This window comes from Xiphophorus hellerii, chromosome 15, assembly GCF_003331165.1.
Source record: "Xiphophorus hellerii strain 12219 chromosome 15, Xiphophorus_hellerii-4.1, whole genome shotgun sequence".
NCBI lineage: Eukaryota > Metazoa > Chordata > Actinopteri > Cyprinodontiformes > Poeciliidae > Xiphophorus > Xiphophorus hellerii.
The window spans coordinates 6,371,864-6,397,980 of NC_045686.1; the positions used below are offsets into that span (position 1 = coordinate 6,371,864).

The following is a 26,117-nucleotide window of genomic DNA, read 5'->3' on the forward strand; positions in this document are numbered from 1 at the left end:
GGTGACTCAAAAAGAGCAGTGAAATTTCTGCCATCCTCACCTCTAGACTTTCCACCTGCTGCTGCACTGCCTCTAAAGACCCATTAAGGAGGTGCAGCCTGGACACAGAGTATCTTCCCTCCATCAGATAACCATTAATCTCTTCTGAAGCTCGCCGGTACAGAATCCACTGCTCCAGAACTGACCGCAAATTCACCTTTATCTCACTAATCTGGTATAAAAAAAATTGACAAAATTTATATATGTGTGGTAAAATTAAGAAAATTACCACATGAGACAAAATGATATAAAAGAAGCTCACCATGTGGTCCAAATGAGCCCAGGTCTGGTTCAGTCCTTTAAGGGTTTCCTTCACAACGGAACAGGCGTCTCCTTTCTTATCCTGTATCAGAGCGTTTCCTCTTTCCTCCGCTTTCTCTACATCCTTCTCTTTTTCTTTCACTAATTGCTCCCACTCCTGTTTACAATGATCAGTTTCTAAAATGAATCCTTTTAAACGTACATTAGATTTGCTATAATAGAAGCATAGTGCACCAACCTGACAGTCTTTGAGTGCGTTCTGCACCGATGCTACATCCTCTATCCGCGGTTTCTTCTTTAACTTCTCCTCCTGAAGCGTGAGCCAGGTTTTCAAAGCCTGAACTCCATTCTCATGCTCTAACCAACTTTCCAAAAGTCCTTCCAATATCTGAATCTAAAACACAATCCAAAAGCATTTCACAACTTAGAGATGACATATCAGGTCCAGATCAGTATAATCTTCTCATTCAAAAACGTTGCTCTACCTTTTCAGCGATGAGTCCCTGCAGTATCTGCCATCGTCTGTTCATAGCTCCCAACTTCTCAGCAAAGTCTGTCTTGTCACTGCGCTTCCCTTCCACATCCTGACTGCTGATCTGCAACACCGACTGGTTTACAAAGTCGACAGTCAGCTGCTTACAGGTCAGATCTATTCCAAAACCCTGCAAGATAAAGATGAGACATCATGAGATTGTGATAAAAGAACTAAACCAGTTTAAGCACTGAAGGCAGGAATACAGGTTGCTCTTTGTACCTTGTACTTCTGTAAGAAGTTCTGGACCATGTCTGAACCGACAGCTCCCATTATCTTGTCCTGATCTTCCTCTATGATGGTCTCCATCAGGGTGATCCAGCTCATCAGTTCTGTGATAGCGTGTCTTGATGCAAGCTTTTCCATTTGCAACTAAAAGACAAAAGGTGAAAGTTGATAGGAGTGCAAAAAAATAAATAAATAAAAGAACGTGTAATTAACTTGGAATATGTATAGAAATCAACCCACAAACTATTCTCAGACCTGATGCAGTTTCTCTTGCACTACCGGGATACGAGTGAGCAGCTCAGCCCACTGGGTGTCCACCTGGCCCATGGCCGTCCTCAGGCCAGCAGTATCGACTCTTTTCAGCCGCAGAAGCTGGTTTCCTGTGCTCAGCACGGACGACCGCAACGACGACTTGGCATCCACCTCTTTTGAAAACTCCTGCAAGAGTTGAGAAATATCCAAAACGGAGCTCAAACAGATTAATTAAACGAACCAGAACGAGCTCTGTATTTTTGGTGTTGATGTGAGAACCTAACTGACCAGGAAGGCAGAGAGGTGGTCTCTGACCGTCTCCAGCTCCTGAGGGACCGTCACCGACTGGGTTGTCCAGAACTCCAGCCTGTCGAGGGCAGACTGCAGCCAGTGCCTCAGCTCTGCTGATTCACTCTGGTACCTTTAATGTAAAAATAAAAACAGGACGTAAGGGAACATTCATCACGTTTATATGGATACCTTGAACTTTGCATGTTACAGCTCCAAATATTTGGGTTGGTACTAGATAAACGATTACATACTGGTGCCCAAATGTGGATGGAAAAAAGCTTTCAGCTGTAAATCCAGCTAAAAGTGGTTCTACACAAAAATGACTCAGGGAAGTTGGATACAAATGCATGCCACACTCTTCAGGTTTCTTATCTTCTTGAAAACTCTTGGGTGCTTAATGTTTAATACCACAATTCTGCATTACTTTGTGTTTGTGTCACATAAAATCCAGTAAAATACAATGAAGTTTGTGTGGTAAAGTGACAAAACTTGAAACATTTCAATGGCTTACTATAAAACCAAAGGAATAAAAATCTGTGACAACAGATCCAGACCTGCTCCAGTGCTTGAGCGTCGAGTCGAGTCGATGCAGTTCTTTGCTGACTTTTGTGGTGGAGGAGAGCCAGTGTTCGCCCAGCTGTGTGAGCTGGTTCTCCAGGTCTGAGCAGCTGACGGACAGGAGAAGCCTCTTTCCCTCCTCCAGAACCTGGTACAGTTGGGGCTGATGCTCTGTGAGGCTCGCCTTCAGACGCTACGAACCAGTAAACAAGTCAATTAAATAACTATTAGATTCTCCTACACCAGGGATCATTTTTGATCTAAAGACTGATAGATGTTCATCTATACCATACAATGTTGATATTGGTCAAAAATCTATTTTTAAAAGCAGAAAGTTTCCAACCTACACTACAAAAACAGAAAATCTTACCTGGTATTTTTTTGTCTGGTTTTTCTAGTAAGAATATCTTCGAACACTTGACTAAACTAACGTACAAGTAACTTTTCGGCAAGGTATTGTTTTTTTTTAATCAATATTATGAAATTATTAGCAAGCAAGCTACTACATTTCTGAAAAATTACTTGTAAGTTAGTTTGTCTTTAAATTGTACTTAAATATTAGCACTAGATCAAAAATTCTTCGTAAGATTTTGAGTTTTGCAGTGTAATGACAAGAAAAATAGATCCAAAGAATATTACTGTAACTTTTAGTGTCATTCATGTTTTGGAATGCAATTATTCCGTTAAAAATGAGAAAACTGCTACAACTGCTATGTTATAATATCTATATTTTCAAATATTAGCATTCTCTTTATCACTTTAGCTACAGTTATTATTAAGAGATACTTTGTAAGGTCTGAAGAGCCACAGGTTGTAAACTTCTCTCTAAAGAATCATATTTAGTTTTAACATTGCGAATGTTTGTGTTATTGTGTATAAAACGAGCTTACCTGATAGAGACTGATTCTCTCAAGAAGCCTCTCCTCCGTCTCCTCAACAAGACCCACAGTGGGGATGCTACATTCTACCGCCTCCAACTGTCTGCACAAAGCTTTATAATCTTCCATGAGTCTGCTCCAGGACTACAATATGGACATAGGAGAAAAGCCAGAAAGATATTTTATGACATCTTTACAGTTACGCATCCTAAAGGCGTAGCTGCTTCTAAAAATCTCTCTCACCTCCAAAATGCCCTCTAGCTCCACTCCCCTCCTGTGTGCTTGTTTCAGCACATTGTGAGCTAAAGTCATGGTGTCCTCCAGGGCTTGGCTTTCCCTCTGTGCAACCAGACCGGAGACTTTTCCATAAAGTGTCTGGGTGAGGATCATGTGGCACTCCAGTCCCTGAAAAAACTCCTGCATCCAAGAAGAAAATGTTTTAAAATCTGCTCAAAAAACAACAAAAAAAAAACAATCAGTTTGAAACATGTTTTCTCCTTACTTTGTGTTTGTCGAGCAACATCTGGACCTTGCTGACAGAAGCGACGGTCATCTTCTGGTCGGCAGCCATCTTGTCCTGAGCGGTGTCGATCAGGTCGGTGAGATCACGGAGCGCAGCTTCATACTGAGCCTTCAGAGACAGGCTGTGGTTCAGGCTGCTGCGCCTGGAGCCCACCATGAGCACCAGCTCCTCATAGGCATCCTTAAAAAACACACCAGGGTGTTAAAGCGTAAAAAACGGTGCAGGTAGAATAAAAACCATAGACTAAGGTTTACTTGTAGTTTTAGCAGCTCCTGGTTGGAGGTTTGTTCTGATCTGAGTCCTTCTGCTTTGCTCCTCAGCTCTGTCACTTTCTGCTCAAGCTCTCTGAGGCTGTCCTCCACCTCAGACAATGTCTGCAAGATACACAAGACATTAAAATCATACTGTCCTCTTTTCTTGTCCTTTTTTATTAGTAGATCAGAATGTACCTCTAACTGTTTGGATGCAGGTCTGTCTGTTTTTCCAACCATCTTTTGTAGTAAGTGATGTTTACTTTCAGTCAGAGCTGTGAACATAATTCTTAGCTCATTCTGAAAAACACAAAATACAAAAAAAAAGTAAGATTAGCAATAAGCATAAAAGATGCATTCCAGTTTTACGTTGCTACAGACCTGGAAAGTAGAGTGCTCCTGCAGCGCGTCTCTCATGCCTTCACAATGCTGTTCAAGAGCAGAGTCCAGCAGGCCCATCCGCTCCTGGAGGCCCTCCAATGTGTCCTCCATCAGGGCCCGCTCTTCTCCTCCACACAGCCGGCCGACTCCTCCTCCCAGCAGATCTCTGCTCTGGTTCACCTGTCTTGTTATCTCTTTTAGCTGCTTGCTGAGAGTCTGAACAGAAATAAAAAAAAATCCCTCAATTTAGAGAGTATGCTTTCATTGCAGTCTCCTGTGCAAACTAAAATATACTATAGGATATAAAGTGGGGTTTTTTTCTATTTACCTCCAGGTTTGTAAGTTGAGTCTCTGTATCCTCAGAAAGCAGAACGGGACCAGAAAGCAGTTGATTCTCTGCTGAATCCAACCAGGTGGAGGCTGCAGATACTGCAGCATACAGATCCTGCTGGACTCTTTCTGATCCATATGATGCTGCAAGCTTACCGTCACCACTGGCTGCCTGTGTCGAAGAATAAATAAAACTATGTGAAAGCTTTTATTTTCTCATTAAAGACAGAAATTATCTGAAGAAATTTGAAGTGAAAAGAGATTTTTTAAAAGCTGAAATATTAGAGGATTACCTCTTCTTTAATTCTTTCTAAAGTTTGGCAGCAGGTTTCAAACAACGCTCTGGGAGACCCAGGGTCCTGGGTGGGAGCCTCACTCCTCAGAACTACATTTGGACTGGACAGACGGGACCGGTGAAGAACCTGGACATAGAGACACAGTTTTAATTAAAAAACAGGTCACTTTTTACAACTGAGTATTAGGGCCAGGTTAAAAAAAAAAAACAAATTATGAGAATAAAGTCATAATATTGCAAGAAAAAAGTAGTATAACAATGAAGTCAAAATATTACCGGAATAAAACAAGAATAAAGTCATAATATTACTAGAATAAAGTCATAATATTACTAGAATAAAGTCATAATATTACTAGAATAAAGTCTTAATATTAGGAGAATGAAGTAGTAAATTCATAACTCCTACAAGAAAACATATTAAAAATTTAAATAAGGAATGTTGAGCAAGTTATAATTTGGTATCGATTTACAAACAGGACATCCTTCATAATTTGATGTTGATGAGTTAAAAGAATATCAGCAGAAAAACTATTTTGTAAATGAGGGAGTCAATTTCAAAGAAAGCTGGTCACGTCAGACTTTGATAACTATAAGAAAGCTTTGTTCTCATGAAAACAACTGTCTTTCTAGTAATTTTACGACTTTCTCCTGTTAATATTGTACATTTATTCCACTAATTACATCACATTATTCTTGTAATTTCAGAAAAAAATAATTTTTCTGCCTGGTCCTAATACCTCTTTTTTTCTCCCTTTTTTCAAAATACCACAGAAAACAGGAACCCTCAGTGCTTGACGTGCGTACCGGACTGAGCTGGTCTTTTTCCAGGGTGTTGAGGGAGAGTTGCAGCTTTGTGCTCTGATCTTTATTCAGGTTCTCCCATCTTTGTCTCAGTTGGTCCAGATGAGAAAAGCTTTCAGACTCCAGCAGGACTCCACCAGGGACAGCCTCCTCACTGTGGGAAGAAGGTCTCTGTAAAATACTAACATGTCTCCTCTGCATCATGACAAGGCAGATTACACTGTTGTATAATGTAACATCTTATAATTACTTTTTAAAAATGTGGCTGGTGCCAACTAAAACAATGTACATGTTAATGCTTTATGGCTTTTTACACATCTTTACCAGGATTTACACATTGAATCAATGTTATATGTGGCTAAACACACATATAACTACAACTATTAATAGTTACAGCTTAACAATGTTAAGCTGTAACTATTGCTAAGCTAACAGCTAACTGTAGTGTTTAAGAACAGCAAAGATACAGATATAAATCGCAGCACCTGTCCCCATTAGTTGTCTCATGCTGACTGAGTAACTCTTCCCCGACGCTGGCTACACACTGCAGCAGCTTCCTCTGCTCTTCCACTTGCTCCTGCAGCTCCTGAAACATATCAGTATTAATTTTACTTCTATTATTAAATCAAGATGTTTCAAAAATATGAGGCTTGATCAGTGTGAAATAAAATCCAGAGAGATTGCTTTACCTTCTGTCTCAGCAGATTGTCGTGGTGCTGCTGGCAGCGTGTTGAGCGGGCCTGAGACAACCAATCCTGGACATTTGGACTCTGCGACAGAGAGGAGTCTGGCTCACTGTCCTCCTGCTCCTGTAATGATCCCTAAAAAAAAAAGATAGTAGATATAAATACGTTTCACAAAAACAGTCTCAAATTGTAAACGCTGTCATTTTAGTGGCAGGAGAAATGCCACTGGCACAGTTAAATAAAAAGCAAACAAAAAAGATTACTTTGTTATTATTGGGCTGTAAATTACTGGTTAGGGAATAAGAAGGGTGCCTTATTCTCATGTAGAAATGATTTTTAGAAGAAATCTTATTTTTCCTCAAACAAAGGAGAGAAACAGACCTGATGCTTTGCATTTAGTGTTTGCATGTGATGAGCTAGCATCTTTTTGTTTGAGTGACACTGAAACACAAGCTGCTGTTGTTCTACAGAGGGAAACAGTGGCCTTGTCTGAGAATGAATGACCTTTAGAGCTTTTTCAACAATACGACCATTGACTGTGTGACGTAGCTCAGTGTACAGCTGCAAAGCATAAGAAATAAGCCATAAGTGAGAGGAGGAAAGGAGGCCAAGCAGAATATATGTGATCTTACCTGTATGTCAACCTGTTTGTCCTGCAGCATCTGCTGCAGCTCCAGCAGGCTGTCTTTGAGGGTGTGCAGTTTGAGGGTCAGCTGCTCCGCCTCTTCCTTGGTTTCGGCGCGACCCTCCAGCAGCAAGCTTTCGCTGTGGACGGACAGCTCTGAGAGGTAGGAAACTTTCTGCTCGATCTCAAAGAGCATGTTCTGGAATGACAAGAGCTGCAGTTGAGACAATGACAACACTCTGCGTAGGCATTGTTTGTTTTTTAAAAGGCTCCGATTTAATCATCAAGCGGAGAAAATGTGACAATAGTCTATCATTTATTAGTCCTAAAACTAAAATTACTAGAACAGTGTAAACACGATTTTAATAGGACATTTGACTATGAAATATATATTTGCTTATAAATTTATATGTCTTATGTAATGTCCTGAAGCATGGTGAAAACCACTGAAGCAAAAACTGAGAACTCAAAGTTCAAAATGAATAAATTATTTCACTATTAAACCATGACAAGATCATTGAAATAATTTAACAGACTGTTGTTCATATATGAATGATTCTTAGGCAATAAGAATCAATAAAATATGTATATTGCTATATAACTACATAAATATATTGCTTAGCTGTGTCCCTCCAACATATTTCTTTACACTTTTACCTTGTGATATTCAGTGTCAAACCATCAAAGTAGATTTATTCTGAAGCTACTAATCCGGACGTTTTTGGATCTTTGGAACTGAGCACCACAGGAGATATTTGTGAGCTATAATCAGCTTAATCTTTCTCAGCTGCAACAAACACACTTCAAAATGCTTATTTCTTTTGCCTCAGCTGCAGAACAGTTTGGTTTTGTTAAAACTCACAATAGTCTCATGCATTATACATGTACAATATGCAAAACCATAACATTTGTGGATTAAGCACTGTCGAGAAAAGAAAGAAGGTCTATCTTCAGAAAAATAACTGAATTTCTCTGAATATTTTGCACAAGTACCCATCATCAGTCTTCATAAGACATGCAACGATTCACAAGACAGTTTTAGAGGAAAGTTTGAAAACTCAAAAAGTAGGGAAAACCAGGAAATCAGAATTATTATTTTAAGTGTAGAAAGTAGGTAGAAAAGCAATATTAACACTTTTCTGGCGCACTTGGAAAAACCTTTGGATGCTCTCTAAAAATTAAAAAGGCACTATAACCTGAGATTGTTCAAATGGTACAGCAGATTGGCAATTAGAAAGAGAAATTTGTTTTCTTGACATAAACAGACCTTGCAAAAGTGCAAGAGGAAGGTTTTCTCCTCACACACCACAACAGTATCTCTGCAGGCAGTTCTGACAGAAAGGCTCAGCAGCCACACCACAGGCATGACCTTAGCTGCCGTTTGTGAGCACAAAGTTTTTTAGATAGAGAAATGCTAAAGTTGCATCAGATTTTACTTTTTATGTGTTCATTGTCAAAATAAGCCAAGTAAAAAACTCACTGATCATGTGTAGACTTTCAGCTGCTTCCTTTCACTGCTGCTCAGTTTCTCACAATCCCGACTCGTTTATAAATTGTATTTCTCTAAAGCAGTTGTTAGAGACAAAGGGACTGCTGATGCCCATGAGCAAAAGAGTAACAATCCTGGTCAAATCTTAAGTAGAAAATTAAACATTTGCTTAAATACTGACAGAACTTCAGTTTTTCGCATTAAAACTATTCTCCACTGACATGAATTAAAGGGAGACTGGGCTCTTTTTTCATAATATCCGAGTAGAGAACCGGTCTGTTAGACTTCCAAGCTACCAAATCCAACATTTCTCTTTACTTCATCCTCCTCACTGAACAAATAATCACAAATCTTTGCATAGACTTTCAATAACCATTGCACTGATACCTATTTTTGGTGTTTCATACACAACATCATTCCACCTGTGCAAATTTCTGATGTGTTTACTTTCTTTCTATTTATGATTGTAATTCAACTGTAGAAATGACAGATTTAAACCAAATGCAAGGAAGACTAAACTATAGAAAAAAATACTATTAAATCAGACCATTAAAGACTATTGACTATTATTTGTAGGTGTTACAAAAGAAACATGGATAAGAAGAGGACCAATGTTCAGCAGAGCTCATACATTGCCCTAATTTGGAGAAAGTTGTTCTAATTTAGCAGTTTAGGCTGGACTAAAATAGCAACAGTAGCATCATACCAGGTGAATGAAACAATGGAAAGATGTTATTTCTGGAACAGTGAAGTCCAACAGTTTGTTACAGTTCACTTTCTAATGAACATAAACATAGGAAAGCATATCCTAATATATCTGAATTATTTTTTTCCCTTCAGGAAGGAAAGAGCAAGAAAAGCAGTAAATTAGAAACCTGAACAAATCAAGTACAGACTGTTTAATGCTGTCCAAAATGTACAGATTTGAAGACGGCAGAAATGTGAGTCTGACCTGACAGTCGATGAGCTGCTCCTCCATGTCCATGTCTTCATTTTGGGGCTGAAGAGCCGAGCTGAGAGTTGCCCGAGTGCTGAGCAGCCAGTGGTCCAGCTCTTCCGCCTCGCTGTGGTACCGCTGCAGCGCCTGCTCCTGTCGCTGCTCCTCGAGCTGCTCGCTCAGTTTCTCCTACAGAGGTCAACCATGTTGGATTCCCAGGTGAGGATTAGAGCATATTACAAAGAAAAAATTCAAACACAGACAAGAATATTTTCTGGTTTCTACCTCCAAGAGCTGCCGTTTTCCAGATGCCTTCATGCGAATAGTGGCCATCCTTTCTCCCAGTACGGTTAGAGTGGAGCGCAGCGCCATTTGGTCCCCAGCCTTCCCATCGCCGTCGTTGTCTGCCAGTTCTTCAGAGAAACAAGCCTGCAGCTCACCGATCTCATCCTGCAGCATCAGGATCTCATCCATAAGAGCCTGCGCAGATGGCGACAGAGAAATGTGAGAATCTGATGGGATTGAATTGAAGGGAATGAAGACAGTGAGAAAGCAGGGAGAGAACTGCCCAATAGCAGCTCAAACAGAAACTGTCTGCTGTAGCTGTGATGTTGGCATAGCAATGAAGAATGGTGCCATGCAGTCTGTGCAACCAAGTGCAATATCAGTCCCTTTAGTCTGATTTCACACATCTGACTTGTTTTGTTTTTTCACAACATCTACAATAATTTCTGCACTGTATTTTGCTTTTCAGGATTTCAGCTAGTGAGCCAAATATTTCTTTCTAACCTGGTGGGCTGCCATTTGGCTCTCAGGGGTCTTGCTGGGTTCCAGGCCCTCGTTCAGGGCCCCTTCGATGGACTCCATCTTGGTGGAAATGGACTGGAGGGATTCCTGATAGTGTTGCTGCCTCTCCAGGGCTTCATACAGGCTTTTCTGCTTCTCACTTATCTGTGGTAAGAGATAAATAAGGTAAAAAATGAGGATTAAGGAAATCACTAATCTTAAAGAATTGGAGACTGTGGACTGAGTTGGAGGGAAGTTGCTTTTGTGTCACCACTTCTGTGTTGATTTGATGTTGTTTGTTGTTATTATCCAGATTAAACACCTCGTGACAACCCACTTTCAGTTTTTGAAAAACTCAAATCTTTTTCTCATCACATGGTTCCATTTAATGTCACAGTAGATTTTAGCAAAATCTACTTCTCCCAAAGTCTTCCCAATCAGTCAATAGGCTGGCAGAAAATGCTATCGGTAATTTTTTGTAGATTTGGTGACTCTTTGCTGCAGCTCTCTCACTGTTATTTTTTAACTACTTTGTCATCCTGCTCACTCGCAAAAATAAAAAATAATGCTCTTTGTCTCACCTATTTTGTTCAAGTTCCAGTTTTTAAACTTTTTAATATTGCTATTACTGTAGATATAGTAAAGTTTACATTTTCCTTGTAGCCATTTCCTAACTTGTAAATCTCAGTAGATATCTGACTCTAATCTTTCCCAATTTGAAGAGTCTAAAGAAACCGGCTTTTGTGATACGCCATATTTATACCCCAAAGAAACACAGAATCATGCATTAATTAAAAAGTAAAAGTTACCAAACACTGATCACAAATGCTCAAGTTACATTTATTCTATAGTCCCAATACTATTGAAATTATGACCAAATACATTTTTTTTTACTACTTAATAAAAGTATCTGATAGTTTAGGTTTCTAAATTTGAATCCATTGAATTTCATTTAAGAACTAAGAGGTTTTATTTTAATAAATTGTATACTGGACCTATTATTACTAACTTATTAGTAATAATAAGTTTGAATTAGAATGGTGACAGTAATATCTACAAGTATTGGGTATAAAGTTGTGCTTTTCGATGCAGAAACACTTGTTAAATCATCACCTAGCTCCACCTTTATATTTGTTGAACTGTATTCCAGGTTTGTGGTGTAAAAGACAATTAGCCGCTTCCATATTTGATTTTATCCAGCTAGATGACGCTGAAGACATCCCATACCACATTCTTGAGAGTTTCCCAGGATCTCTGCAGGTCGTCCAAGTTAGCAGCACTCGTCTCCATTGACGGGTCGTACAGCTCCTGGAGCGGCGCTCTGCTTAAAGCACTCCGACCCTACGGCACAACAACACAACAAGCGCAAATATTAAATGTGGTACTACAAGGCATATGGTATCCAGTGTGTCCTCATATTCCTAGACATACACCCAACAACAGATTGTAATGAACATTTTGTACCCAAAATAGCTTTGAAAAGATGACCTGTGCATTTCCCTGGGAGGTTAAGGTAGAAACTTAGCAAAACCAGAGTCACAAGTCAATGGTTAGTGGATATGGTTATGCAAACACAAAGGGAGTATTTGTGAGAATTTAAGACTACCTTACTGTGAGATAAATCTGTCGGTGTCTTTCCTGTTATCTAAGCAGCTTCCTGCCACGGGCTCATTAAATAAGGTTACAGTCATGACACTTTCCTGCTGTCACTTTCCAAATGGCCCACTGTCTTATTATTGACCTTATCGGCACTTCTGCTCTCAGTTCAGTAAACTGAATATCATATTTAATGACGGAATAATACAACTGCAGTCTTAATGTCATGTTAGGTTTGATTCTAAGCCTTGTTACAGCAAAACACAGATAGCGAAAAAGAATCATTAGGCCAAAGAAATATAATAAATGATATAATAAAGAAAGAAAGACGCAGCAGATCATCTACAGGTGAATCAAACACCAGCTGTGTTGGTGATGGATGTCAGGTTGTAGAGGAAAGTAAAAAAAATGAATGCAGAAAAAATCATGCTCCTCCTTTCCAATCAAATATTAAGCGTTCTTATATTCTTCATTTTTAAAACCCAGCACCAAAGTTAGTTTAAAAACAAACTAATTGCTACAACATTCTTCATTATTTAGTATTAAGTTAAAAAATGAGAGGGGAGGCAAGACAGAGCAGACGTCTAGACTTTTAACAACTGTAATCTCAAAGGTATCATAAACATTATCAACACCTTCCTCCCTTCAGAAGGGAGGATGTGTTGCATCCAGGCCAAAACATCCAGTCTCAGAAACAGTTTCTAACCAGATAAAATCAGACTGCAAAAAGCTCTACAACTAAAACACTGCAACACAGAACAGAAGCTAACAGAAACAGCAGTGCAAGAAACAAAAATATCCTATAAGTTAGGAAGTGTAAAAATCGAATAGATTTTTACACTTCCTAACTTTTCGTATGAGGTAGTTTCTCCCACTGAAAATACTTTTTTTGTTATATTCTCTGTACAAATTTCACACAGGAAAATAACTGGTGACACACGGCTTAAAACATCAGATGTAAATAATCACAAGCTTCTCTGTAAATAACCATTAATTTCAATGTTTAAATCCTCATAAAATAATATTTTCATCACCTGCTATGATTATTTTTAAAACTGTAATTTTTTAAAGACGGTAGAGGTCCGATTTGGTTTTGATTCCTTTAGCAAAGCAGTTAGCTTTAGCTTCCAGATCCAAGCTAATCTGGATTTATGGTAAGTTATTTACTCCAGGTAAGATAATAAGTACTTTTTGAACTCCACTTCCTGTTTATATATAAACCCCGATGGATGAACCATTAAATTTGACAATTACACAGTGTTTATTCTATGGGGATTTCAAATGTTTCTGCAGTTGCATCTTAAACAGATGGTGGTTGGTGAGTAATGGAAGCTGGGCAGGATGAGGATTACCGGGGTGGGATTTGCGAGTACCTGGTTAAGAGGAATGTCAGCAGCGTTAGCCCCCGGAGAGGGGGAGCGGCAGGCAGGGGGAGAGGAGACCTCGCTGTTGGTGCCCTCCTCCCCTGACTCCTCTGTCACGGGGGAGAGGAGTGTGTGGCAGCGCCCGGCTGTCATCTGACCACAGATATGCAACCGCACACCAAAAAACAAAAACACATGAAACAAAAGCATGCGGGGGGAGAACAGGGGAGACGGGAAACAACAGAAAAGAGCCACATCAAAACAGGGGAGAGAGGTAAAAATAAGGAGGGAGATAAAGAGAAAGCATAAAAATTAACAGGGTAGGGCTTTGCAAGGATTAATAAGGTAGTAAATAATTAAATATCACACTGATATGATCAGATTACTGGTACTGAAATAAAACACTGCAGTATGTCTGCACACACCAGATCCCAGTGAAAATGACTGAAATTACAGAACAGGGTAAAGGAATGGCCTCCGTCCGGAAGCTGACACATGCTGCAGGTTTACACTCAGTGATTGTTCACACCACACACCCACATACTGCAGAGTAACAGTTACAGAACCACAGAAACCTCTTTTTCTGTAGAAACACGTGTCCTTCACATATGGTATTTGATGCAGAAGTACAATCAACAATAAGTTAGTGTTATCTTTGATGAAAAATGTCTAAAGCTTAGCTTACAGTAGCTAACAAGGAGCGTAAAGCAGTGGCAGTTGTCCTAGAACCAGCATGCCTGCATGCTTCAGCTGAAATGTGAGTCAAGCATATCAAACTCAGCCTACTGACTCAGGACATCAGCACAATCAAAGGATGGTTTTTTTTGTCTTGCCCTGGCTTTATGATGCAATGAAAAGCAACAAACTGCATCGGAACGAAAGCTTTTCAATCGGTTCATACAATGACTCTAAAATACACATGACAGAGAGAGAAAAAAAGAAAGCTTATGGTAAAACTGCACTTCCAGTCACCAGCAGTACCAGACTTGAAAGCTGTTCATGAACTGCTTTCACAAATACTCAGATTCAGTCATATCCTGTTTCCTGGCCCGTGGAGACTAAATACATCAAAACAACGGTGGCAAGGCAAGGAAGCAAAAAAATATGAATGCCTGAGAAACATGCAGGAAAAAACAACAGAGGAGAATAATTATGAAGGAAAAAATATTCTTCTGCATAGGCACTCAGCTTCAGGCTAATATGGCGGTAAAGGAAGAAAGAAAATAAAATATTTGTAGAAGAAAAATTTGATTTCTGTTTCTTTTTGTGCAAAAGTTCAGGTACCTAAGAAGGTAGAGACGAGGCTTGGTGATATTAAGGCTGAATCTTCCCCTGCTACAGGCAGCTACAGTCTAATCCATTGTAACACTTCTAAATAGATATTGTTAACTTTGAGAAAATATTTATATTTGTGAGTGACTTTCCAAGTGCACCTTCTAAAAGAAAAGCTCTATGTTTATGATCAGAAGCCTGTAGACCTTTGCCCTCTCTCTGTCACTATCACTTGGAAATGTAAGCGTGATACAATAAAATATTTTTATTTGGGGTGCATTTCCACCAAGGTGGAAAAGTTCTGCAACAGATATTTGCAGAACTCTGATCAGTAAGTCTGAGATTGCCTGAAGAAACTAAAATAATGCATCCTCAATCCATGGAAGAGTTGAAGGAGGGAATTTGAAGCAAATTACTAGCCAAGTATCTTTCCAAACTGTAATTTAGGATAGTCACTAGTAGTTTAGGAGCATTCTGCGTAGTCATCTTGGACAAAAAAACAACAACAAAAAAACACTTTCCAAAGAGCAGTGGGGAATTTCTTCACAGATTCGTCACTTTGAGCGTATCACGTCAAGAAGCTTTCTCACTCACCATAACGACAGAGGGGTGGGCTGGAAGCTGCTTGCTGGCAGCTGAGCCGGCGTTTCCCACGACGCCGGCCAGCTCCTCGTCGCTCAGCTCCTCCACGCCGTCCGACAGGCCCTCCACCTCGGTGACGGTCAGGAGCATGGTGGCATGCTTGGCCTTCACCGTCAGCATCTTGCACTTGGAGTGGAGCGAGGCGATCTGCTCCTGGTAGCCACGGATCTTTTGGGTAAGCTCCTGTCAAAACATCCCCCCGAAGAGAACGGATCATCACCAACCCCCCTCTCCAAGGATCAGGAGAGTGAGGTTCAGCCCACAGCAGATGATCAAGAGCTCCTGGTTACAGCAGAGTCCTGATGAAAGGAAGAGTTGCTTTGGCCGGACTCATTTTCTCCTCTCCTTCGACTCTTTCGGCTTCACAGTGTGGATAAGTGTACAAAGGGAACAGAACTGCCTCTCTCAGTTTTCCCCCCTCTCTGCGTCTCTGAGCCAATCAGAGCAGCACACAGGCTCCTGACTCAGATCGGTTAGTGAAGCTGAACCGACAGGATGTTCGGTTGAGGCAGAGACCCTCGCAGAAATACTTCAAAATCCCTCAGACACTCCCTCTTGTACACATATGCACAAATGGCAAGGGAGAGAAAACAGGAAGTGATCTCACTCCTAAACTCCCCGCCCCCTTTCCTTTGCCTTCCGCTTCCCATCTCCGCCTGTCGGCAGAGCGCATTCCTGTTAACAAAAGGGAGCTGCAAGGAGAGAGGGGCTGCTCAGGGGACGAGAATGACAGAGCGGGCCTCAAATTACAGCTCCTCCTCCAACTCTCCTCCTCCTCCTTCTGCTCTCTCTGCACCACAGATGGTCAATGCACTGATAAACAGGTCACGTGACTGAAAGGGCCAGCAGAGTTGCAGCTCAGCTTAAAGATCAAACTTGGATATAATCATACTGTCAAACCGAGGTAAAAAGCGGAACTTCTTTATCAACCATAGAGGGAATATATAAATCTATCAAATGCAAGAAAGCTATGTTAAAATGTAATAAAAATGTCTTCCAGTGTGAGGAGATTTGATCTATTTTCTGACTCGACCTTTGCTCTCCATGAAACATCAAACATGCTTGACAAGGCTAAGAGAAAATGCAGCAAAAAGCAGGATGTTTGAAAAGCTCAGATTCATCTACTGAGGCAGATATGGGTGCTAGAACCATCAGATAAGAAAGGAATGTCATCGTTCACAATCCCCTTACAGGATAGAACTGCTTTGACAGAACATTAAATTAAGTTTTCCATGTCACATAATAAGTGCTACATTTTTAACTTCACATTACTAAAATTGGAACATCTGGATGACTGAATCCAGTCTGACTCAGTTTTATTTAAGATGCAGTAATGCAACTTCTCTTTTTTAGAGTTAGTGTAGCAAAAGTAAAGGAAATAAATAAAATGATTCAAGTTCCCGTTTTGCTCTGAGTTCTTTAATGTTGTTCATTTGTAACCATTCAACTTTTTGTCCTGTTACAACCACTAATTTCAAAGTATTTAATTTGGATTTTATGTGATAAGTCAACACAACGTAGTGTGAAAAATGATTTTGGCAGCATCATGATGTGGGGAAGTTTTTCTTCATTGTGAATAGAGAAGCTAGTCAAGAGTCAATCGCAAGTCAATCCTGGAAGAAAACCTTTAAGAGGTTGCCAAGGACTAGAGATTAGCACGGAGATTTACATTCCAGCTGGGAAAAGACTGTAAACATGCAGCCAGGTCTGTTATCACAGAATATTTATCTGTTAGAATAACTCTGCAATATAAACCAAAATAAGAATCTGTGGAAGTCTTGAAAAATATTGCTTGCAGCTATTGTAATCTGACAGAATTTGAGCTATTTTGCAAAGAGGAATGGAAAAAAAAAATCTATTTGTAGACAAACAACAGACTTGTTAACTAGAAGATTGTCTGCTAAAGTGGAAACTTCTGGAGGGAGTTGGTTGCACAAAATTTTATTTAGAGAGTATCAGTAGAAATGGAGGCGAATGCCACACTTTTCAGGCTATTATTTGTTAAAAATGTGCAAAACTGTCTCCAAGCACTTAAATGGGCACAAAAATGAAGAAATACCTCATGGTGGTGAATCTGAGCCTGAAGCTCCTGGATGTTGTTGGTGGAAACGGGTCTGTCCTGAATGATGCGATGAGCATCCTCGATTAATCTCTGGAGGTTCCTGACTTCCAGTTCATATTGCTCATACTGAACCACCGCCTCCTGTTAAAGGGCAAAATATGACGCTTTAGTTTGAAAAATCATAAAGACATGCAGTTTAAATAAATAAACTGTTTCATCTGTAAAAACCTGAAATATCAAATCTTTAGTGTGCTTACTTTCAGAATCTTGAGAAGAACAGGTTTACAACAGGAAATAAACACACACCACACTATTGAGATTTTTATTTGTAAAAAACAACATATACTTTTCCTTTTTCTTCCCAATTATGTACTACTTTTTATTGATCCTGTAAAATATTCCAATAAAAAAGACAGAAGTATGAGGTGTAGTGTGATAAAATGCATAAAATACTTTTTCAAGGCTTGGTACAAGTATATATCCTTATATATTTCCAAGATTTGATAACAAAAATCTTAGCTACTCTGCTATTTTTAATATTTACAATTTAAATTCCAATTTTGGTAAGGTTGGTGTTTCTATCTCAATGGTTATGTATAAAAACAATAAGAAACCCCTTATAAATTTATGGTTTCACCTCTTGTTGAAAATTATGCATTTAGTATGAAATGGCACAGGCACTTGAATTATCTTCTAAATAGCCTCTACTATTCGCTTGACAAAAAAAAAAACTGTCCACAACCAAAAGGGTAAACATGACCCTGATGGGGGCCAAAAGAAAACAAACATTCCTGAAAAGGCCTGTTGAGACACTAACAGGAATTTAGAGCAACGAGCAGCTAAAGATACAGAAAAATCACAAGGCTTGGGCTGCATTGTTTACATAATGCTTTTAATAATACATCCACTTATCTAATACATATGAACTGTAACTTTAAATCAACAGACAGCATGAAATTAAATTACTTTCTGAGCCTAAAGTAAGACGTTTTCTGCTCCATCTTCTTGGGGCCAGTTGCAGAAATACGTGAACCTAAAGGTGCTGTTGTCACTAAATATAACTAAGGCTGTTCTTATTGATTTAGAGACGGATTCGTCTGTCTGTAAATGTTTTAACAGAGGAATCTTTTAACTAATTGATTCATTTATTAGCCTTAACTTTTTCTGTTTTGCCGTGAATGTTTTGTGTGAAATAAAGGTTAAAAAAAACAAACAAAAAAAACGCCCTCTACCTGTAGGATGTTGCACTGCTGGATGGTTGTGTGCTGCAGTTGGCTGGCCTCTTGCTGCAGAGACTGAGCTGTGCGGCAGATGGGCAGACTGGCCACCACCTCCTCAGGTAGCCGGAGGGCGCTCTGACACTGCTGTACTGAAGCCACCTGCTGCTTAAAGCTCTCCATATCCACCAGGAGAAGCTTAGAAGAGAGTGAGAGAGTAGGAAGCATTTATATGTGTGTAATAAAGAAAGACATGTAACATGAATAAAATCAGTGAATTCAGTGTAGGAACCTGTCGCTGTGTGAGCTGCTCCCTGAGGCTGAGCTTGTTTAGATCAGGAGAAGCGAGTGCGACCTGGATCTGATCAACAGCGGCATGCAGGCTCTTCACCTCCGCCTCGAGACGCAGCATGTCCTGAAGAGAGACACGGAAACGGCGTATCAAGCTGAGCCATACACAATTCCTCCCATGAATCTGCAAACCCTCCTCATTGGGTTCATCATTAGGATGAATGCATTTCAGTTGAGCTTTGGAGTGGGTGGAATACAAGAAAACTCTTTAAAGTGGGTTTTCTTTAATCCACACCACGCTGAAATTATTCACACATGCCTAAATAGATGCATACAATCCCAGAAATATTTTGATTTATATCTACATGATCCTAATATTTGATCACTCTTCTAACCAGAAATCATTGAGCTTATATAAATTGCAACTTTTCAGGCATAGCACAAACATTCTTGTTAGATTTCATTTGCATGTTTGAAAACCAAACAGTGTCCATTTTTCAGCTGGGTAGCTGTTGATCAAGTGAAGGAATATGGAGGTCGTTCTCCATCTTTGTCATTCCTATTATTTTGACTAACCTATAATGCCGGCTCTTTTTAAGTTTAGAGGTCCCAACTTAACTCCTCAAAATATATTTATTGGGCTTGTCAAAGAAACATTTTCTCCAGAAGGCATAAGAAATTTTATCCAAATGTTACTAGGGATGCAAGTATGCATTTAATTAGCAGTAATTAGAAGTAAATGTGTCTTTTTTTGATCTAGGTTGTTTCAAAAAAGAAATAAAGGTGAAATATAGAATGTCTCAAATGCACATTGTTATTAGTATGACTAAACAAAAGACTATAATCTGGATTTCAGTTATACATTGACCAGATTAGAGTCGTGGATTTGTTCTTCTTAATTATGATGGTGCTATATTCTGAAAAGCCTGAAGGGGGCAATGTTGTCACAGAGATATGAGAAGGTGGGAAAAACCTTTTACTAAACTTACTAAACTGTAAGTTGGCCACATTTTATTGCACATTTTGTTAAACAGATTTTAATCACATAACTAAGAAGGAAGAGTCTGACTCTTGCAATTTCATTAGAATAAGGAAAACTACATTAACAAATCTTTCTAATTTAATTGTTTGCAATTCTTGAGGAAATATTATTAAATGTTTGCACAAAAATTTCCCAAGATGGTTTATATTCGCAGAAATTTCATACACTTGGAGAATAATTGTTTTGAAGATATTTTCACATAAGCTTGCTTTCTGTTAGTGCAGTAGTGGATTTTGATGCTGTGAAATTTCCCCCAGACTGTCAGAGCTTGGAAAATAGATTGTGACATTTTTAAGAGTGAATATATGTAAAAGCTTTTTACTTTAGCTGCATCCTGTAGACTCTGGAAGCGGGTCTTGGCCAACTGCTGCAGCTCCTCTGTGCGTCTGCTGAGGTGTTTCACCTGCTGGCTCCATCCCTCCATGTGCAACACGTCCACCAGCTGCCCCTCCCTCTCCCCCATCGCCTCCAAGTCGCCATGGAGACCGCGACACTCCCTCAGCAACGCCTGTCACCACAAGACCAATAAATTAGATGTCAAAGAAGGGAGGTTATTGTGTTGGGCAATTATACTAATTAAAGTCAGCCAATGTAGCGTTTACTGAGATACTTCCTAGGAAATCATAAAGTGAGTCTAATTAGCTGCTATTTTGAGTATTTTCAGATTAATAAGGCCGATGCAGAAAAGAAATGTGGTGTTTTTAAGGAAAAGCATCATAAATCTGATACAAGTAGCTGTACGTTATTTATCGTCCAGCCGGTGGGACTCAGAGACTCACCTGGTGGGAACGAATTTGCTCCTGCAGCTGGGTCGCAGAGCTCCAAATGATGTTACCAGAGACCAGATCTTCTGCTTTTTCTATCCAGGCCAAGATGAAAGCCTTCATGCTGTGATATTCCTCCACAAGTTTCTCTGCCTGCACAAACAGAAGGAAAGCTATTTGATACTACTAACATAAAATATCAAGACTGTGTTCTATACTACCATATAAGAAGCAAAATGTTTCTCTTTCGGGAGGGTTTATCATCTGAAGAACATTGCCAGAGTTTGACTACTTCTCAATCCAAAGCAGAGAATAATACATACCTTCATAATAAGTAAAACTGACTAATGTAGTTCTCTGAGACTCTAATCAAAATATATTTCTTCCTGGATATTCAGGAAGCCATATAAGCTTCGTAGTGTTTTTGTTGATATAAGTCAAACTTAAACGATGCACTAACTTATGCACTAACCTACAAAATACACCTGCATACCTTATGCATCATAACTGATAAACACATTATACTTTTAACATTTTATTGTCTGTAACTTTTCCAAGTAAGGACTTGCCAATATAGTATTTTATTAATGTCATTGTGGGCATTAAGTAAAACAAACACCTGCTACATGTCATGCTTAAATCCTTCACTAGAGGGCAGAAGAGAAGCATAGGATTTGATGCATCAGGTTTTTCAGAAAAACAGGAGAGAGAAGAAATATCAGGAATATGCCTGATATTCCTGATATCCTCCTTTTCACAGGCTTTCTTTGAAAGCCTGTGAAAAATATACATCCGACATTTTAGGATTAAATTATATTTTCTAAAATCCAGTACATGTATTTTATTTTAATATATTTCACATATTTTTTATTTGATTATTATGCCTTTTGTAGTTTTTACTATTTTTGATTTTTTTTCATAGATAAGTGTAATTTTAACATATATCTTTATTTCACTTATTCTTAAAGTAAAGCCTCTGATATTTTCTCATAGTAAAAGAACAGTTTGTTTTCAAAATTATATAAATATGTATATGTTGTAGTTCTCTTTATTTTACTTTATTCCAAATGTCCTGTTGTTGGCATGCTTGTTTCTTTGTTTTTAACCTTGGTAAAGCAGTGTCATACTAATCTCTATAAAATCTGTTCCTATAAATAAATCGGATTGACTGAGGAAATCTCTCACCTTCTTGAGTCTGTTGACTTTGTCCTGAGCCTGCTGTGCAGTTTGACGCTGCCGCTCTGTTAGTTTCACCACAGCATCGCCGAGCTGCTTACTCAGCAGCGGGTTCTGCTCTCCAAACTCCTGCACAGCAACGCCTAACTCTGCCAGAGAGCCACCACAGGATTCACACTCTTCACAAAGAGCCTAGAGAGAACAAAAGGAATAAAATAAGGAACCAAAAACCTTTGAGACAAACATATAGAGGTCAAGGTCAGTCACAAAACCAAATAAGACAAAGATGTGAAGCTTATGGACCAGAATAAAAGCTAAACAAATCTGCCAAACAGAAAAGCACAGATTTAGTAGTTGTGCTTTTACTGGAATATTTCCACTAATACAAAACAAGAGTAATAGTAAGACGACAAGATGAAGAACAGAATGGATGGGTTTAAAATCCCATTTGGTGTTGTGCTTTCTGAAGTGGGTCGGCTGAATCCAGTTCAAACCATTCCAACTCTCACACACACATTAACCCCAACACCTGCAGAATGAACAGCCAGCTGAACTGGGGTTAATTGCTTGCTAATTAGTCAATCTGTCTGTTTGATTACTTTGGTCTCTTCCTTGGCCTCATCCAGGTCGACGCTCTTTTCTACTAGTTTTATTGTGATGGTCTTCAGCTTTGTCTCAGTGTCCTGAAGTCTGTAGCTGAAGTCCTCTTTCACATCCCTGGTCTGCTGCACCTCCCTCTCTCTTGCCTGAACCTACAGTGAGGCACAGTGGTAAATGTAAGAGCAATCCTAAACAACATTTAACGTAACATTTAAAGGCGGCTAGATGAAGAGGTTACCTGATCTTCAGCAGAACCCAAAGCAAGAGCAACCTCAGCTAGCTGCATGCTGAGCTCAGAGGGCAGACCAGCTTGCAGGTCCTGATATTTGGACTGCTGCAGCTCCGTCATGCGCTCCACACTTTGACGCCTGCTGATGACCTCACCGTGTGCAGTCTGCAATACAAACAGGATCACATGCAGCGTAACAAATCCCATTTAGTAATGTCTGCTTACATTTGCTGTGTTAATGTTAAAGCAAATCAGAGATTTGTGGCCTGTTTTAGGTGAACGTATTGTGCACGTTCAGTGACGTACCTCCAGCTCATGCAGAAGTGAGTCTAGGTCTGCAGTGGGACTCAGCAATAAGCCCCGGGTGTCTTGGATCCAGCCTTTGACTAGGCCAAGCTCCTTCTCTACCTCTTCTCTCTCCCTCAGCTCCTGGTGTACCTGAGTTCTGCTGGATCGCACCTGCAACAACAGGCTAAACAACACACCAAAGATGTGTATTTTATGACAAAAGACTAACACAAAGCCATGAACAATAGTGAAGCAGAGGAAACAAGATACATGGTTTTCAATAATTGTTTGCTAATAAAATCTTTTAACATTTGCAGAAAGTTTTCTAAATAAAATTTCTTAATAAATCCACCTGTTCTGCGAAGGTTTTTTAGATAACATCAGTGAACAAAATCATGACTAACAAAAAACACAGCAAAAAGTAACAACTTAAATTTTTAAGAAGCTTAAACCAAGATTAGGTATAAACAATATCACAAGCTTGAATAAATGGCCACTTTGGTTAAACTGAGGGATCAATAATGAAAGAACCAGCAAAGAGGTACATGATAACTCTGGAGGAGCTGCGCAAATCCATAGCTTAGGTGGGAGAATTGAATTTGTTGTGTGTGCCCTTTATGAATCTGCCTTTTATTGATGAGAAGGATGGCACTGTTGAAAGAAAGCCATAAAAAGTCCTGTTTGTAGTTCAAGTCTTGCAGAAAATGACCAAAATTAAATTACTTGACCAACAACACCAGCATGGCACAAAAATATTATTGCACATCACCCTGAACGCACCATCCCCACAGTGATACATGGTGGTGATACAACATGTTATCATGTTAATATGATAACATAAACATGTTATCACTGACCTATCATATTGTTCCTGCATGCGTCTGATCTTCTGTAGACACGGTGTGTCTTCACATCCGTTCTCCATCTTCTTCTCCACCTCCTTCTCGGCCTCTCCTCTAAGACAATGGATTTGTTGCACCAACAGGGCCAGGGCAGACTGCTCCCTCTCCACCTCTTGGCTGAAGGAGTCGTGGTATTCCAGCAGGCTCTGCAGCGCCGCCCTGGTGGCAGCCTTTTCAACGGTGCTGTCTGGCACACGACTGTGGAGGTCTTTGGATACAGAGCTCACCTTCTCCATCTAAAATACAGGGAGGGTTAAATCAATTGAATCAATTAAATAAGACTATTATCCGTTTATAACTGTACAAAAATATTTCTCATGTATGCACACAAAAAGTGGTTAGAATATTCTGACATCTCTACTTAAGATGTGGTATTTAAGTAAAACATTAAAGGTAATACTTTGTTTTATATTTTGTTTAATATATCATTTCTACGTTTAAGCAAACCCTAAAATGTTTTTAACCACTTAAGAAACATAAAGACTGCAGCAAATGACATCATGCTGAGACAAACAAAGGAGCCACAGGAGAAAAAAAACCCTGTGGACAACAGGAATGTGCCACATATGAGGAAGTGATCATTCCCTTCAGTCTGACTCCCTTTCCTTTTCAGAAACACTGCTTTGTGGGAATCTGTGGGAGCTGACCGAGTCTGAGCTCAAATTAGGTCAAAAGGCGGGAAAACACTTCGTGACACACTGTTTTGGCAGGAAGACGCCGCTGGCCGGCCGCCTGAAGTTACATCACCGCCCACCAACTAGTTTCAGCCGTTACTGCGTTTGACCCAAAATCTGCAGCAACAGTTAGATGAGCGGTAGGCAACTTGATTGTTGTGTGAAAAGCTTCCAACAATAAAATTCATTTTTATCCATTGCCCAAATCTATTCTGAGTCCAATTATTCATGCTGGTGTTTCATGACAACAGCACAATGGACATTAAGCAGGTTACTGTGAAGAACCGATTTAAAGTTTGCCAACTATCTGCTTGTGTGAGTAGATTTGAACAAACACAGAAAATGTTCCTGGTTTGAAAAAGTAGTAAAAGCAAAAAAAAAAGCAAAATGTAATTTTGGGACAGTAATGAGCTTTTATCCAGTAAGTTCATGGTCACTGACTGATTGGGTAAAACGGACTACAGAAACGCTATCAGAGCAATTTCCATTGCAGCAAATAATTTTCTTGTAAGCAGTACAACTTAGTTATTCAGACAAAAATGTAGAAGTGAACAATGGATACTTTTCTAGAAAAAAAAAAGTCCTGAATCAATTGCAGATATTTTCAAATATTCTACAATTAAACAATAAAAACAAATTCTAGCTCTTCTTAACATGGGAAAGGTGTATTGCTATAGGTCTGCATATGAAAACTTGATTGCAAAAGTACAGTTGAATATTACAATGGCAAATTCATCAGTAATTAAGTTGTGCTTCAAATGAGTATAATGTTTGACAACACTTCATGCCATTCAGCTTTAGTTTACCGGCTTCTGCTTCCACAAAGGAAGAAAACAGAAATAGTGAGAATATTAAATTTGAGTTTTTCTCCGACCTTTTCGATGAAGTTCCTCCATTCCCTGGCAGCGTCCTCCAGCGCCCTCTCTTGGGCTCGGGCCACGCTACGGAGCCGTGTCCACCGTTGCCATAGCGACGACACAGTGTGACGAGTGAGAACTTTGCTGGATTCAGACATGATTTGATCCAGCTCTCCAGCACTCTCCTTCAAAGCACTCAAAGGCAGCTCCAGCACGTCAACTTGAGTCACAAGAGACTGCAGGAAAAAATAAAACAAACAACTCTCAGACAGAGCTAAAATTTCATAAAAATATATTGGTAGGATTTTTAATCAAGATAAACATTAAGATATCATTGCCCACCTCCTGTCTTCGACACTTATCCTCTGCTTCATGGACACTGAGAGCTTTGGCTGTTGTGAATTGAGATGTTTTGCTTTCTAAATCATCCATCTGTTCAACCAGCATCTCTTTTGAGTGCTGAAACGAGCTCCATAACGCATCACACCTGGGAAAATATGCCCAAAACAATTACGGCACATGGCTTTATTAGCATTAAATCAAATATTTAATATTGGAAACAAAATTCAATCCAATTTCCAAAGGGAAATACCTCTGCAACACTTCTCTGTAAGCCTCCACTTGCTGTGTGACTTCTTCCTTCATCTGCTGCATCGACTGAATCTTTGTCCTGATCTGTTTCAACTCTCCTGCCTCCACAAAATCGACCAGCAGAGGATCCAGGGTCCTTATCTCCTCTGCAGAAGTTGTAAAGTTTTTCTCCTGGGCTAAAATTTCTTCCACATTTTGCATGCGGCCTTTGCGGTTTTCGGTCTCCACCCCAGATCTGGTCTCATGGAGCAAAGTGGAAACATTGTCCAGCCATTCCCGCATGGACTGCAGACATAAGAGGTGCCTCTGGACCAGACTGAGAGCTTGATCCAGTGCCAGCTAGAAATGTAGAAGGTTGCTTAATTAAATTGAAGTCCTGGCTTGAAGCTCTGATTTATGTGATACAT

General features: G+C 39.6%; 1 protein-coding gene across 10 annotated transcripts in view; it reads right to left on the bottom strand.

Annotated features, from left to right (window-relative positions):
* Positions 1–26,117, bottom strand: part of syne1a (spectrin repeat containing, nuclear envelope 1a) — a 157,700-nt gene that overhangs the window by 26,253 nt on the left and 105,330 nt on the right. For 9 of the 10 annotated variants that reach the window (XM_032585847.1, XM_032585850.1, XM_032585848.1 and 6 more), the window contains 39 exons: positions 25,712–26,049; positions 25,462–25,606; positions 25,137–25,355; positions 23,544–23,824; positions 22,705–22,870; positions 22,408–22,563; positions 22,169–22,321; positions 21,579–21,761; positions 20,409–20,546; positions 19,952–20,137; positions 18,589–18,711; positions 18,312–18,494; positions 17,077–17,220; positions 14,970–15,200; positions 13,113–13,256; positions 11,371–11,484; positions 10,147–10,308; positions 9,643–9,837; positions 9,373–9,546; positions 6,939–7,130; positions 6,310–6,441; positions 6,106–6,206; positions 5,624–5,774; positions 4,818–4,946; positions 4,523–4,696; positions 4,195–4,410; positions 4,012–4,113; positions 3,817–3,936; positions 3,542–3,742; positions 3,283–3,456; positions 3,052–3,183; positions 2,158–2,354; positions 1,601–1,733; positions 1,316–1,498; positions 1,055–1,204; positions 786–962; positions 539–694; positions 302–457; positions 41–211 (listed from right to left, as the gene is read on the bottom strand). In XM_032585847.1, coding sequence (XP_032441738.1) covers positions 41–211; positions 302–457; positions 539–694; positions 786–962; positions 1,055–1,204; positions 1,316–1,498; positions 1,601–1,733; positions 2,158–2,354; positions 3,052–3,183; positions 3,283–3,456; positions 3,542–3,742; positions 3,817–3,936; positions 4,012–4,113; positions 4,195–4,410; positions 4,523–4,696; positions 4,818–4,946; positions 5,624–5,774; positions 6,106–6,206; positions 6,310–6,441; positions 6,939–7,130; positions 9,373–9,546; positions 9,643–9,837; positions 10,147–10,308; positions 11,371–11,484; positions 13,113–13,256; positions 14,970–15,200; positions 17,077–17,220; positions 18,312–18,494; positions 18,589–18,711; positions 19,952–20,137; positions 20,409–20,546; positions 21,579–21,761; positions 22,169–22,321; positions 22,408–22,563; positions 22,705–22,870; positions 23,544–23,824; positions 25,137–25,355; positions 25,462–25,606; positions 25,712–26,049 — 6,582 coding nt within the window. The remainder of the gene's footprint in view (positions 1–40; positions 212–301; positions 458–538; positions 695–785; positions 963–1,054; positions 1,205–1,315; positions 1,499–1,600; positions 1,734–2,157; positions 2,355–3,051; positions 3,184–3,282; positions 3,457–3,541; positions 3,743–3,816; positions 3,937–4,011; positions 4,114–4,194; positions 4,411–4,522; positions 4,697–4,817; positions 4,947–5,623; positions 5,775–6,105; positions 6,207–6,309; positions 6,442–6,938; positions 7,131–9,372; positions 9,547–9,642; positions 9,838–10,146; positions 10,309–11,370; positions 11,485–13,112; positions 13,257–14,969; positions 15,201–17,076; positions 17,221–18,311; positions 18,495–18,588; positions 18,712–19,951; positions 20,138–20,408; positions 20,547–21,578; positions 21,762–22,168; positions 22,322–22,407; positions 22,564–22,704; positions 22,871–23,543; positions 23,825–25,136; positions 25,356–25,461; positions 25,607–25,711; positions 26,050–26,117) is intronic. The other variant, XM_032585852.1, reaches the window with a different exon arrangement.